Consider the following 15,817-nt stretch of genomic DNA (forward strand, 5'->3'; position numbering starts at 1 on the left):
AGAGCCAGGCGGATCTCTGTGAGTTCGAGGCCAGCCTGGGCTACCAAGTGAGTTCTAGGAAAAGGCGAAAAGCTACACAGAGAAACCCTGTCTCGAAAAACAAAAAAAAAAAAAAAAAAAAAAAAAGAAAGAAAGAAAAGAATAAGTAGTTACATACAAGGTCACAAGTAATAATGACAAAGTAAGATTTCACCACTAAACTGATTATAAAGCAGGCTGAATGTGAGATAGAATACTATTATCTTTATTACAGTATCAAGAACATCTCTACAAGACATAGCACATACAAACTCTGTAAATTTACACATCTGAGCCATCAATGACAACAAAGGTATTATGAACTAGAATGTGAAATAAAAATCTAACCATTAAAAAAGAACTTTTTTTTATTTTAAAAGACAGGGTTCTCTATGTAGTTCAGGCTAGTCTCCAACTCACAATGAACCAACTGTCTCTGCCTCTACCTCCCCAGTGCTAGGATTAAAAGCATGTACCAAAGAAATTTCTTACAACCATCAGAAAGTAACTGCTAGCCTTTCAAGTGGTTTTCCGTAAGAACAGATGTGTCTGTCAGCAGTTTTGCGCTGCTTCAATCAGAAAGAAGTGGTAAACACAGGTGATAGAGCACACAGGACAGTGGATGAATACTGCGGAAAGAGTGCTACCATCATGCATCACAACCATTCTTTGCATTTAATGTGTGCTGTTTAAAGCGGCATAAAGTCCATTTCCCCTTTGCTGTATATGATCAGCAGTGAACAATTAAGAGTAACCCAAATGAAACTCTACTTTCCTATACTACCTTAACTGTGACCAACCAATCTTTCATTACATTAAATGATCTCAAAATGAACAATCATTATAGCTTTAATTATGTTTATTATAGCTTTATCATATAACACACAATTTTCTCAATTCTCTTCTCTGTGTTCAAAATACTGATACAGATTTTATTTTATTTTTTGAGACAGGTTTTCTCTGTGTAGTTTTGGTGCCTGTCCTGAATCTCACTCTATAGACCAGGCTGGCCTCGAACTCACAGTGATCACCCTGGCTCTGCCTCCCGAGCACTGGGATTAAAGGTGTGCACCACCATCACCTGGCTCACTGCTATAGATTTATGCCTTTTAATTTTCATTTCTTTGTTTTGTTTCTACATTGCTGAGGACTAGGCTTTGCCCTTGTTGCAAACACTAATCCAACACTTCACCAGATTAATTTTCTTGGGGAGGGGGGGTGTTTTTCAGATGTCATTGCTCTGCTTAGTAAATTTTCATTGGTATTCAAAATTTAAAAAAAAAAACAAAAACCCTATGCTTTTCTATAACCTGTTACCTGTAACAACTTTTCTTAAAGGAAGCACTTTCATAGTTTTTTCACACAGACTCTCACGGGGCCCAGGCTGCCGCTGAACTCAGTACATTGAAATACTGATCCTTCTGCCACTGAACTCTTGAGCTCTGGGATTACAAGAATGTGCCATCATCACAACTTTTAAAAAGTGCCTTTCATGGAGATCTTAATCAGCTAACTCCTCATATACTGAGCCTCCAAACACTGCTTCAATTCTCCGGTTCTGAAATAATCTCCCCAAACTAAATTTTGCCTATTTTTCAGAGTACCACCACAACTGCTATACAACTTCACACTAACACATCTGTAAAGAAATAGCCTCACTGAGCTCAAATCCTTTTCTAACTTGTCAAAGTCAATATGCTCTCCTATTTTCTACTACAATGACTAGAAGACAGTCCTACTTCCTGATCACATTAGTCCAATGTCACTCAGTGGGACTGTGAGTACTCAGCATACAATTTATAAAATGAATATGAAAGTTCTTTAGGATTTTTTAAAATTTACTTCTAAAAGAACAATAACGACAAACCATGGAAACAGCTTTACTATGAAAGAAACAAATGGGTAGGAACAGACAATAACCTGAACAAATTTGTCCAAGCTATTTGTGAATGTGTTGATAAATTTAACTAAAAACTCTAAATACTTACTGCCTTCTCCATCATCTGTAACTCCCAATACCAATCGAAGAAGGCACTGGGCATGTTTTCTCTCTTTCAGGAGCACTTCAGCATACCCCGGGAGACGGAGAAATAATCCAAAAGCAGCCAGAGAGTGGGCAGGGATCGGGGAAGTGGCTTGCACTGCCGACTTGACAGGCGGAGGCTCAGCTGCGATCGTTTCTGGAGCTTCATAAACTAGTTCACCTGATTGTTCTATGGTCACCCATTCAAACTGATCACTATCTTTTGGTTTTTCCTGAGTGGTAGATGCTACCACTGGAGCACTCACCTAAAGAAAAGAGAAGCATTAAGCTATTTCCACGTTTCAATATCCGGTTCAATTACAAAACACTTCAAATGACCTCTTTAAACTACAGGAACATAAAGACTTAAGTATGACATCATGAGTACGGCAGTATCTACCAAGTGTGTCTACATAAGAACTGCATTTTCCTATTTATAATTAGTGAAATAACTACAGATTCTTCAAAACTATGTTACCATCTTGCACTTCAAACTGATTCACTCACTTCTACTAGTATTTTCTTTTGGGGGGTGGTTAATGAATTTATTTGTTTATTTTTATAGGTAACTCTGGCTGGCCTGGAACTCAAGAGATCCACCTACCTCTACTTCCAGAGAACTGGTATTAAAGGCATGTGCCACCATTTTGAAAAATGTATTTACATGTGTGACTGTCTGTGTGAATGAACGCTGTGTGTATCTGTACCCTTAGAAGCCGGAAGAATATGTCATGTCCCTTGAAGCTGGAGTCATACACAGTTGGTGAGCCACCTCATATGGATGCCAGGAACTCAACAAATACTGACCAGCAGTAAGCCCTATGAACTACTAAACCATCTTTCTAGACCCTATACTAGCCTTTAGAAATGCAGAATTGTGAAGCTCAATCCCCATGGATACACCTAAAAAACACATTCATACCTAAAGCTCAGGAAACACTGTGGAAGGGTAGGAAGAAAGACTGTAAGAGCCAGAGGATCAGGAGTTTACTGTGAGATTGTGTCTCCTAGTAATATCAGGCTACACCCATAAAACTGCATCAATATGACTGCCCAAATTAGAGTTAAATAAAGACAACACCCATAGACACACCAAAAATGGGTGGGGGAAAGCCCATGAGGTCTCAGTCCTACACAAAAACTATAGGCAACTAAGAAATAGTCCTCCCCAGGGAAGAGCACACCAATTGGTTATCCACCACTAAATAAATGGTCAGGCCTGAAAACAAGCAAACAAGTAACATTCTACAGACTGAGCAGGCTGTATTTATATATTTAAGAATATATACACGGGTTGGGGATTTAGCTCAGTGGTAGAGCGCTTGCCTAGCAAGCACAAGGCCCTGGGTTCGATTCTCAGCTCACAAAAACAAACAAACAAAAAAGAATATATACACATATGCACATGTAGTAACAATGAAAGAGGTCATGAATTTAACACAGAGCAAGGGCCGGGCGGTGGTGGTGAAGGCCTTTAATCCCAGCACTGGGGAGGCAGAGCCAGGCGGATCTCTGTGAGTTCGAGGCCAGCCTGGTCTACAGGCACCAAAACTACACAGAGAAACCCTGTCTCAAAAAACCAAAATAAATAAATAAATAAATAAATAAATAAATAAATAAATAAATAAAACAGAGCAAGAAGGGGTATGTGGGACAGTTTGGAGGAAGAAAGAAGAAGGGGAAAATGATGTAATATGTTATAATCTCAAAAAACAAAACAAACAAAAACGTCCTTGAAACCATAGTGTTGCAGAATACTATTTTAAGGTGTGTTACTTTTGTTTATGCTCTGGAACATTTCTTTAATGATGGAAAGATGTATTTGATTAAATAAAATTCAAGTGAAGTCAGGAGGCTGATTCAGCAATTAGCTAACAGGAAGTGGTATGGAAGAGCCAGAGGAGAAGGGTTTTTAAGGAGTGGAGAGAAGAACACAAGGGCGCAGTTACAGTTTCTGATTCCAACAGCCAGGGCTTAAACAGCAGCAACAATTAAATAAAAGGACAACACCACAACTACAGTGGTTAGCTAGGATGACTTCCCAATTCTGTCATTCTTTCTACATTATGTTGTGGAGTAATTTTCTTGTACATTGTAAAGATTTGTCACTCAAACTGGTTTAATAAAATGCTGATTGGCCAGTAGTCAGGCAGGAAATACAAGCAGGGCAACCAAACTAAGAATGATGGGAAGGAGAAGAGCAGAGAGAGAAGTCATCAGCCAGATGAAGAGGGAGCAGGAGATGAACGTGCCATGCAAATAAAGGTACCGCCATGGCAAAGCATAAATAGAAATATGGGTTGACTTAAAATGTAAGAGCTAGCTAGTAATAAGCTTGAGCTATTAGCCGACAAGCATTATAATTCGTATTCGGCCTCTAAGTCAGTTATTTGGGACTGGGTGGTTGGGACACAGAAACATCTGTTTACAACATTATCTGGTTCTGAAATATTGGGGAATTAGTCCTTTCTTCTCACCTACTCATGGAGTATCTATCAATATGTATTCTAATTTTATTCTATAAGTTACAAGAGTCTACTATTTATTTTTATGACCTAGTGCAATCAGATTTGGTATGAGATCCCCCTCAAGCAGTCTTCTACATCCTCTTAACATTGTTTGCATCACTCTTTGAGAATTTCTCCCACTTTCTAGTACAACATGACTAAGCTTTCAGAACATTTCTTGGTCCAGCCCCTGAACTTCATGGAGACAAAATTTCTTATACTGGAGACATAATATTGCTAGAGGGAGTCTGATTCCAGTCATGATCTACAAATAAATCTAAGAAATCCAGGTATATACATGTATGTATGTATGTATGAGTGAGGTTCCATATTGACCCAACAGCTATTCTTAGCCCTTTAAAACATCATAGTCATAAAAGAAACAAAGTTTAAACTTATAAAGATGACTACAGAGAAAAGACAACACAATGCAATATACATTTTAGATCTAGACCCTAGACCAGTGGTTCTCAGTCCTCCCAATACTGCAACCCTTTAATACAGTTCCTCATGTTGTAGTGACACCCAACGATAAAATTATTGTCGCTACTTTGTAACTGTAATTTTGCAATTGTTATGAATCGCAATGTAAATATCTGATATGCATGATATCTGATGTGGGGTCATGACTCGCAGATGGAGAACCACTGTCCTTGACCATCATTTCAAACCATGAAAAATGAAAACATGATCATTTTGGGGTTGTTTTTTGAGAAAAGATCTTGCTATCTGTAGCCCAAATGACCCCGAGCTGGCAATCCTGCCCATGCCTTTCAAGTGCTGAAATTAGAGGTGTAAGCCAGGACACCCACCAGATTTTTTCCTCTGTCCCTAAAGAACATTAGAGAGACAAATGACAAAACTGTCCATTAATATAAAAGAACATGAAAAGCACATATACATCGATGACAGTGGCAAAAATGAACACTGACATGGGCTGAATTAATGATTTAAAACTATCTAAATGAGAAATGGCATCTAAGATAATAGTAGAAGTTAAAAAAGACACAAATAAGTAGTATGCCACAGTCAATATCCTATCTAAGCTACATACAGAAATGAGAATGTTAGTGTGAGGACCATAACATTAACATAAAGGGAAAGGCCATACTTCAATGAGGTTATTTATTCCCAGATGATCCTCATACATTTTATATAAGCTAATCCATGACTTACCCAGTGCTCAAAAATTATGAGAACATTTCAAGGTTAATATGACCAACTTAAAGAACAGAGAACCTCACTATGCCACAATGCACCATGGTAGGAAGCTTAGCTTACCTGCTGAATTACTTCTGGATAGAGCATGGGCAGTCTCTCTGCAATAAGAGCAAGTCCACCCATTCCTGCAAAAACCTGTAATGGTGACTGAATGGGACAGGTTTCCAGCAAAGATTCATCCAGCATTCCATCCATGCACTCATCATTAGGAGTAAGAGCCTCATCTTCTGGACAGCTACCAATTAAGTCTCCATGATCTATATAATACATTACACAAAAACTCAGTATGTAAGAAAGAACCTATGTACATATACAATATGCCTTCATTTATACAAGCATAAAAAGAAAGAGCAGAAATGACGAGACACTCAGTAGATAAAAGCACTACTTGCTGTGTAAGCTTGCCTGAGTTTAATACCAGGAATTCATAGTGGAAGGAGATGGTCTCCAAAGTTGACCTCTGACTGCCACAAGTGTGTTGTGGCTGGTGCACACACAGACACGCAGACGCAGACACACACACACACACACACACACACATACATACACACACACACACACACACACACACAGATAATAAGCAATTTTTGAAGTAAAAGTAAGAACAAAAGAGAACAAAAACGATCAAGTTATAACCCCAATTTGTAATTTACTGGCCTACAGCCATCTGTAATTATAGTTCCAGAGGAATGGACTCCTTTTTCTCTGATCTCCTTGGGTATTAGGCACACACGTGGTGCATATACATCTAGGCAGATAAAACAATCATACACATAAAATTTAAGAAATGAAAAAAAAAAATTAGGGGCTAGAAAGATGGCTCAGAGGTTAACAGCACTGGCTGCTCTTCCAGAGGTCCCGAGTTCAATTCCCAGCAACCACATGGTGGCTCACAACCATCTGTAATGGGATCTGATTCCCTCTTACAGTGTACATGAAGACAGGTCACTCATATACATAAAATAAATTAAGAATAAAAAAAATGGCAGTTATATAATTCTCACAAAAAATGTTAGAAAGAAAACTTTATGTACTCATTTGAAGTGATGATCTAAGATGAATTAACAGATTCCAAATGAAATTGTTTCCAATATTTACAAATAAGTCAAATCACTGACAAGAAAGTACCATTAAGTTAATATATGAAAATAACTGGTCAATTTGAAATTGAAAACACTGTCTTTGACCTAACAGACCAATAAGTTGTTTTGTTACATATGTGTATGAATGTGCTGGGGAGCAGGGGTGGCATGCAAATGCATACTAGGAGAAGTCAGCTTTGATTGTCATTCTTAGATGCCATTGACCTTACCTTTCCCCTTTGGTTTTTACAAGGGTTTCTCTGGGTAGCCCTGGCTGTCCTGAAACTCACTCTATAGACCAGGCTGGCCTTGAACTCACGGAGATCAACCTGCTTTTGCTAGGATTAAACACACGCACCACCACTGCCTGGCTGACCTTACTTTCTTGAGACAGGATTTCCTCTTTAAAACCTGGAGCTCAACCAATTAAGAGTAGATGAGCTGACCAGTGAATGTTAGGGCTGTTCTCGTCTCTGCCTCCCAGCACATTCAACTTCTTCCTGTGAAAGCTGGAGATCAAACCTGGATCTTCATGCTTGCAGAGTACGTACTTTACTGACTGAAGCCACCTTGCCAACACCGGACTGTAAGTTTTAAAGCAGTATCACGTACATACCTTTTTCAGGGTGTAGTCTTTTAAAAGAATCCGTTTTGGACAAACTTGGATCTGTAATGACTTTTGATCCCAATTTAACAGTAAGGTCTATTGAGCGGTAACCTTGAGGAAGTTTTCGGTCATAGAGAAGAGTTAGAAGCTGAGCAAGTGTCATTTCAGCTGGTAATGGCTGACCTAAAAATGACATAATTAAGTTAAAACAAAATCTAAGAGGGAGATATTTTTACTTGGCTTGACTTTCTTAATTAACAAATTATTTTTACTAAATCATGGGCAAGAGTTTGATAAATATAGCAATTTCAAAACAGTTTAAAAATTGCAAAGTCTACAAAAGCCAAGCTGTTTCCAATATACATAAAGATAACACCCAGAAAAAAAATCTGAAGAATACCAAGGTCAAATGACAAATGAAAGAGCAAATACTCGAAAATCTAACATCTGCAAATACTTTCATAGGGGGCTTAGATAACAAATACTTTAAGATATGAGACCACATAACTGCAACAACTATCTCTAGCTAAGGATAATACATTAAACACTGGCAAACATATTATAATAAAATTTTATTTACACAGAGATATAGTAAATAACCCACCAGTCAGTTTCTTGACCTCTGCTATAAAGTTAGGGTGTGAAGTTAAGAAAGGAGATCAGCGTTAGTTGGCAGTAAGAGTATGGCATAGACAAAAATGATTACATTAACAGATCGCCAATGCTCTATCTTGGAATCCTCAGCTAGAATTATACCTATAAAGCCTGTTGATACTACTACTTCATCTTACACTCTGCTCACAGCAAAGGTAAAGAAGACATAGAATTGGGGACAAAAAGAACTTTGTGACACTGAAACAGACATTAAAAAGGCTATTCTCTTTGTGGACTTATTGTACCTAAAAGGAACTATGTGGAAAAATCCCCAGTACCTCTTTAAATCAGCCAAAGCAACAGAGCTACCACACAACTTGTGCAGTCCTAAGTCTCAGAACATGCTCTGGTGTTTACTCATCATCAATGTTACCTGCCAAGAGTCTGTGAAACAAGTGAAACACTGGCACGGTGATGATTTTGTTAGCAGCGTCTGCACTGGAGGAAGTACTTCCGATTTTATCAGGAATTGCTCTTCCCCTCCTGGATGGTGGGCGAGGTGGTGTAGCAGACACAGCACGTTTAGACTGTGATTTCAACCCTTTAAGATAATAACTGGTTAGGTTTTTCTGTTCTGTAGTTTATATCCTAAAGTAAAAGTTTCTAAAATGTTTTAATAAAATAGGCATTCCTAACTAACACCAAATCATTAATCCAGATCTAAGCTCCCAATTCTATCTGACCTTAATAATATGTTGTAATTTTTGGCTTTCCATCTATAATTGCCAAGAAAATAAGAATACTGCAAGTTGCCATCAACTATAGATACAAGTGGCTATCCAAGCAAAACCGTAGTTTTAGAAAATAGGTATAAGAGACGTCATGTTGATTCTTCTGATAAGGAAGGCAAATATATACCATGATCCTGATGACGAGCAGTCTAAGCATACTTTAATTCTCTCTCTCTCTCTTTTCCTCCCTCCCTCTCCCTCTGGTTCACCTCATTTTTTTAATAGAGCCTTCTCATTTGAACTAGAAGCATCTCAATTCTGTGAAAGATATGACTCTACAAAACTATCAGTTACCCTTGATAGTATTTTAGTATTTTTTCTTTTTCCTAAATCAATACTAGAAACTTATTTTTAAAATATTTAAATCTTTAATGTAATAAAAACAATATAAACGAAAACCAGTAAATTCTTTGTACTTGTGTTTTAACATGTGCTTAAAGAAGGAAGTTATACAAAAGTTCTTACATTAATGGACTTTCTCAAGTACAATTCATATTGTGGTAAGGGCAGCCTATCAAATTAAAACTCAGTATCTATGTCATTCATACATGTTCAGTTCCTGGTGGAGTATTGTAAGCAACCATTAGTTGATAAACAGTTAAGTAATTCTACAGACAACGAGAGACTTCTGGTACAAGATTTTTAAACATTATTATGTATTAAAACATAAGTACAATATCCCATGAGTACATTTACTTTATTAGATGATGTTTCTGTAAACACACAGTGCTGTATTACATTAAAAACCAAGGGAAATAAAGATGGCAGAAAGCATACCAGAAGCAACAACAACGCTGTAGTTATCCTGAAACCCATTTTCCGCCTTCACCTTTTCTTTCTCTTCATGGTTCTTCTTCTCTTTATCATCTTTTTGCTCACTAATGAGTTTAGCTGTGATACTTGGAGTATCTGTAAGAAAATACTGTCTAAAATACAGTGCTTTTCTACATTATCCAGAAAGAAAGCAATAGCATTAGTTTTGTTTTAATAGTAAGTTGCCATTTTTAAATTAAAAACAAACTATAAAATGCAGTTATTATAGCATATTAAAATTCTACTGTATTCTTTGTATAGCTGAGGGGTAGAACTGCAGCTCTATGCAAACAACTGCGTTAGTGATAGGAACGTAAACTAAAAACCAATCTTTTTCTTGCTATGACACAAGGTCTCACTGTGATGCTAGACTCTAACCTCCCAAGCTTTAGTGATCCTCCTACCCCAGCCTCTAGAAACTTCTTTTACCCCCAGAACCATCTTGGAAGAGAATTCTTTTATTTGATTTCATAATAGTGAGCAGTTTCACCTACATGGTTTGACTTACTACCTGCAAATGTTTACAAGTTTCTAACTTTGTCTTTAAAAATGGAATCCTTCATGAATTTGCATGTCATCCTTGTGCAGGAGTGCTGCTCCTCTCCATGTTCTTCCAATTACATTATACGTGCTGCCAAGCAAGCACCTTCCCAATCTCTTAAACTGTCTTTTCTTGTGAGCTTTGGATTTTCATGTGGTAACTTGTCAGCTCCCATCCTTTTCCTTCACTAATTCCCTGGAAAACACTGGTCTCCCTCTTAAGCATATAAATAAGAACATAATTATTTTTATGTCATAACATATACACATTACCAGTTACCTTTAAAATCTAATACACATAGTCAAAATTGGTTTTAGATGCAAAATGGGTCATTCTCACAGGCACATCACTAGAGAAAATTACAGCTCTTATTACAGAAAATAACCATTTTATTCACTCAATAACTAGAACTTCTAAATGGCAATAAACACTTAACTATCTAAAGTTGATGTTCACAGTGCCATTAAAAGCAGCTTTTTCCAGCTGGGCTTGGTAGTACATGCCTTTAATCCCAGCACTCAGGAGGCAGAGGCTGGCAGATCTCTCTGAGTTTGAGGTCAGCCTGGTCTGTTACAAAAAGAAATTCTGGCTCAAAGAACAAATAAGAAAAAAGCAGATTTTTCCTTAATACATGTTATGTTGTTTACAAGCACCTAGGAGAGAATGTTCAGTCTGCTTTCTTCACTAACATTTAGGAACAATGAGGTAACCAGGTAATCTTTCTCCTTTTATTTTCATTTTTGACAATTTGCTGATTTTTATCTCTAGATTCAGAAAATACTTATTAATTTGAAACCTGCCATCCATATACTAATGCAACTACAAGAGAGTGACCAGATGGCTGTGTGTGGGAAAAACCCACCAACGATTTCCAGTGGACTGTTTGCACTTCCAGCTCCTATCCTGTTATCACAAGACATAGCTGACATCATAGCTAAGACTATTATTCCCTGAAGGTAATATTCATTATTGCCTAATTAATATTGTGTTCTGTTTTCAAGCTATGAAGATATTTACATTTTTTTCTTGTAAAACAGTTTCTGAGTGGGTGGAAACTAATAAAGTTACAAGGGACTGAAGAGCTGGCTCAGTAGCTAAGAGAGAGTGCTGCTTTTGCACAGGACCCAGGTTCAGTCCTCAGCATCACATAGTGTCTTACAGCTGTCTCTAACTCCAGTTCTAGAGGAACCAATGCACATATGTGATACAAATATACATTTGCAAGCAAAACCACCATACACATAAAAGAAAAATAAATCGTTTGTTTGTTTGTTTTTCCAGACAGGGTTTGTCCATGTAGTTTTGGTGCCTGTCCTGGATCTCGATCTGTAGACCAGGCTGGCCTCGAACTTACAGAGATCCGGCTGGCTCTGCCTTCCAAGTGCTGGGACTAAAGATATGTGCCACAGCCATCAGGTATAAATTGTATTCTTAAAGCTCAAACGCATGAAACAGGGTTAAAGAAAAACTAAAACTTACCTGAAACTCTATCAAGAACATCTGATAATGTTGTTGAGACTGGCAAATGAAGAGTACGAAACTTATGACCTGCTCCATACATTGGGTGTTGGATGACGTGGCTAGTTGCATTAATTCTCCCTTTGTACAGCTGGGAAAAAATTGATTAAGAAGTTGAGTGTTTTAGAATACATACCATTACGAATCAATTTCAAAGGCATGGAAGAATAAAAAGTTCAATAAGTATACAAAGTACTTTGCATATTTTAAGTATTTCTGGCATGCTTTCCATAGGAATTGCTCATCAACTTTTTAGATTGGTAATACATAATGTGTGTATCCCCAAAACAAATCACATAATTCAAAATACAGTACAGTTGTTATTTCCCTAAAGGGGCTATGGCAAATTATCCTTGCTGACACGTTTGTCACTGACTCAAAAAGCTCTTGTTTCAGTCTGCTGCATTACTAATGAGGAGAGGGGGCTGGAACCATTGCTCCACAGTGAAGAGCACTTGTTCTTACAGAGGACCTGGGTTTGATTCCTAGCACATACATGGCACCTCACAGAGCTCTAGTTCCAGGGATCCAACATCCTACTCTCACCTCCCTGGGTATCAGGCACATATATGGTACACAGACACACATTCGAGCAAGACACTCATACACAGTAAGTGAAAAGAAAAAAATGAGAACAGAACTCACTGCAAGTTCCCCAAAAAAGTATTCAAGTTATAGAGACATGAAGGTAATAATCAATATTACTCACTGGACATGGTGACTGAAGAAACATTGTCACCTTTTCATCCTCCAACATCAACTGTAAAAACAGTCTTCGTACAAACCCTGAAATATTCCCTGATGTTGGGAGGCTACCCCTTTGAGGAGCTGTCTGAAATAGTTCACAGAGAACCTGGCAAAGGCAAGAAATGTCAAAAGTTAAGTGGATTATTTGAAGGTTTATATTTTGAAAAATGAACAAGAAATTAAGAATGTAAACTAACAAACTCTTTCCCCCCAAGACAGGGTTTCTCTTTGTAGCCCTGGCTGTCCTGGAACTCACTCTGTAGACCAGGCTGTCTTCCAACTCAGAGATCTGCTCGCCTCTGCCTCTCCGAGTGCTGGGATTAAAGACATGTGCCACCACTGCCTGGCTAACAAAAGTATTTTAATGCATCAAGTCTTCATATAAACATTGCTTATCTTAAAAAAAAAAAAACAAAAAAAAACACCACTGTTTATATTGTGTATAGGAATACACAGGCAGATAAACAATTAAAAGTGTAAGAAACAGCCCAGTATGATGGCACACACCTTTAATCCTAGCACTCAGGAGTCAAAGCAAGTAGGTGTCTAAACTCAAGTCAGCCTAGTCTACATAGCAAGTTCCAGGCCAGCCTACATACTGAGACCTTGACTCACAAAAAAAGAAAAAAACAAAACAAAACAAAGCAAGAACCATTTCAATAGCTGAAAGGAATGCTTAATATTTTTTCACATCTAGTATAACTAATTTTAGTCAATATCAAAGTGTTTTTAATACAGTAAAAATTACTTTTAGACAAGCCGTTAGTCAGGTATGGTGGCCCATGCCTTAATCCCAGCACTGAGAGGCAGTTAAGTCTTTGCGAGTTTGAGGGCAGTCTGGGCTTCATAGTGAGGACTGGGGGTGGGGGGTGTTGGTATTGCATCAAAAGCAAAGCCTTAATAAGAAATAGGTGATAATAAAGCCAAAAATCAAAGGAACACAGCAACTCGGTGTACTCAAAGCACAGTTCTAACTTTTAAATATCAATAATTATGCCCCTGGGTTTGAGCTTATAATTCAAGCAATCCCTTTTAAGCAGAAAGTACTTTCCGTAATAACTACTACTATGAGCACTAATTTACCTTGCTTTTCCACTTAATAAAGCCACGTCACTCTATATTTATAAAAATTTGGAATGTTCTCCTATATTAACAGAATGACAGGAATAAGCAATCCCCACTAACAGGAAGAAAAAGAAGCTTTTTCCTGTTCATCATACTCCCCTATTTCACAGAGGTTTTATGCTAAAGTACTTGTACACAATGTCTGTGTTAAAAATTCTCTGATATAGGTATTAGCCCTGATATATATATTAAACAACTTGCCCAAAGCCACAAAAGCCACAGAGCTATAGAAGCCAGCAACAAACTAAACCAAAGCTCCAGCAAATATCCTTAAACACCAGACTAACTCCAGTAAACTGTCTGTAATGTCCAGAGCCTCTCTCCTGAAACCTACTTTTAATGTCTGTGTGATGAGAGGCAAACCAACAGTGATGACAGCAGTCTGGTAATATCTAACAGTCAATCAGCAGCCAAACTACATTCTTTCAGGCTTGTTCTTAAACTAGGGAGTTTTGAAAGAGTATCAGATTGTAGTCAGAATGGTCATGAATTTCCAGTCACCTCCCCCTAAATGTAATGGATTTTTTAAGACCATATATTTCAAGGAGAGGGGAAAGACACTGATACTTCAATTGTGCTTAGATTCTGATACTTATACGTACTTAATCCCAAGCTTTATTATCACGTGGCCCTCAGTTAACTACTTCCAAAAATGCCATACTTTCTCCTATTAGTAAGGCCCCCATCAACTCTGAGATGGCTTTGTGCTCTTACCTGTGCCATCAGCTTCTGATTATTAGGGTGACAGGAAATACACTGCAGAAAGAAGGCAACAGTTGCATTCTCAATGGCTGTCCGTTGCTGAGTCGTCAGTCCTGTGGTAGCGGCTGAAGGATGAGAAGCTGATTTTGGGCTGCTCTGCTGTGCCCCTAAATTATGTCCTCCAGCAGTTGATCCAGAGTGACACAATAAAAATAGAAGTGCTGTCCACAGTGGGTTAACTTCAGAACCACCAAGCCAATCTTTCATGATATGGCTATTGCCAACTTCAGTCAAAAACCTCAGAATAGGAGCAACTAGGTCTGCTGTGATAGGCATCTTATTGCAATGCTGTGGAACATGATGCCGCCTGAGTTTGTCCTGGGAATTATCTATTGACTGAGCAATGCTTTCCGAGTAGGAAATGTGGCTAAAACAAAAACTAGCCAAACTCCTCACAAGAAGGGAGGGCAACCCTGAGTCTAGCAACTGTTTAATAGCTTCTGGAGACTGAGAAGAGGAAGCAAGAGTTGCCAAGTGGGATTCGGTTAGTGCAAGAGGTGCTTGTGCATTTTTGGAGTCATCTGTCAATGACGAACTAAGATCTTGCTTCTTGCTATCATCTGTCATGGACAGTCTATGATGACACTGTACTGGAGGAGGGATAATTCCCATCCAGCCCATGAGCAAGGAAAAATAATTTGGGTGTATATGGCACATGGAGCAAAGTAGACTGTCAACAGCTTTCTTCAAAACCATGTTGCACGGAAGAGACATGGACCAATTAAAAAGTAACCTAGAGAAAGAAATGATACCACATGAATAATTGGTTTTTTGTTTGTTTTTTTAGGAAAGCGTTCACTGCAGAAAAAATTCCTACAGGAGATTAAATGTAATGACAAAAAGAGTTTACTTGACATTTCCTCCCACTCCCAATCCTCTTCTTTGATATTCTGACCCACCCCTTGGAACCCAATGTTAGTATTTCGACCCATCCCTTGGCGCCATCCTGCATCCTGATGTAAAAACCTCATTTTAAGGAAACCTCCCCCTCCTCTCTCTCTTCTGCTTTTCCTCCCACGAGTATGTGCCCTCGACCCCCCCCCACTCCTGTCTCTTTCTCTCTCTTCTCCCTCTTTTTTGTCTTTCTCTTCGTCTCTCTATGACAATAAACCATTTCTGTGCAGATGTGGCGTCTGTGTCATAAATGACTGTCCACTGGCACCCTGCCCTCCTGGTGTGGATCGTCTAACAGCCCAGCACTGCATCTGCAGAGCATGCCAGCATGTTTGCTTGCACACGTGGGGTACACTAGCCAGCCGGGGTCACCCAAGTGCATATATCATAACTAGGATTAGAGGTGGGCCACCATCCCTGCCAATCTCAATCTTTCTTCGTGTACTTTCCTTCCACAGCTGCACAGTAAAGAAAAACTTAGCTGACAGAAATATTTGCAAGTGAGAATAACACAAAGCCCTCCAGAACACCTACACAAAGATTTCTGATTTGAAGAAAAGCTAGCAATATTGCC

At 38.4% G+C, this 15,817-nt stretch overlaps 1 protein-coding gene and 1 non-coding gene across 6 annotated transcripts in view; both read right to left on the minus strand.

Annotated features, from left to right (window-relative positions):
• Positions 1-15,817, minus strand: part of Birc6 (baculoviral IAP repeat containing 6) — a 183,650-nt gene that overhangs the window by 49,491 nt on the left and 118,342 nt on the right. For all 5 annotated transcript variants that reach the window (XR_009375738.1, XM_059248553.1, XM_059248552.1 and 2 more), the window contains exons 54-61: positions 14,302-15,082; positions 12,425-12,568; positions 11,677-11,806; positions 9,621-9,752; positions 8,486-8,653; positions 7,468-7,641; positions 5,830-6,026; positions 2,007-2,307 (exon numbers count right to left, since the gene is read on the minus strand). Coding sequence is in view for 4 of the 5 variants with exons in the window: in XM_059248553.1 (XP_059104536.1) it covers positions 2,007-2,307; positions 5,830-6,026; positions 7,468-7,641; positions 8,486-8,653; positions 9,621-9,752; positions 11,677-11,806; positions 12,425-12,568; positions 14,302-15,082 (2,027 nt within the window). In the remaining variant the exon portion in view is untranslated. The remainder of the gene's footprint in view (positions 1-2,006; positions 2,308-5,829; positions 6,027-7,467; positions 7,642-8,485; positions 8,654-9,620; positions 9,753-11,676; positions 11,807-12,424; positions 12,569-14,301; positions 15,083-15,817) is intronic.
• On the minus strand, positions 10,200-10,302 carry LOC131897773 (U6 spliceosomal RNA). The gene has a single exon (XR_009375793.1). It is a non-coding gene; the product is annotated as a U6 spliceosomal RNA (small nuclear RNA).

Source organism: Peromyscus eremicus, chromosome 22, assembly GCF_949786415.1.
Source record: "Peromyscus eremicus chromosome 22, PerEre_H2_v1, whole genome shotgun sequence".
Classification (NCBI taxonomy): Eukaryota; Metazoa; Chordata; class Mammalia; order Rodentia; family Cricetidae; genus Peromyscus; species Peromyscus eremicus.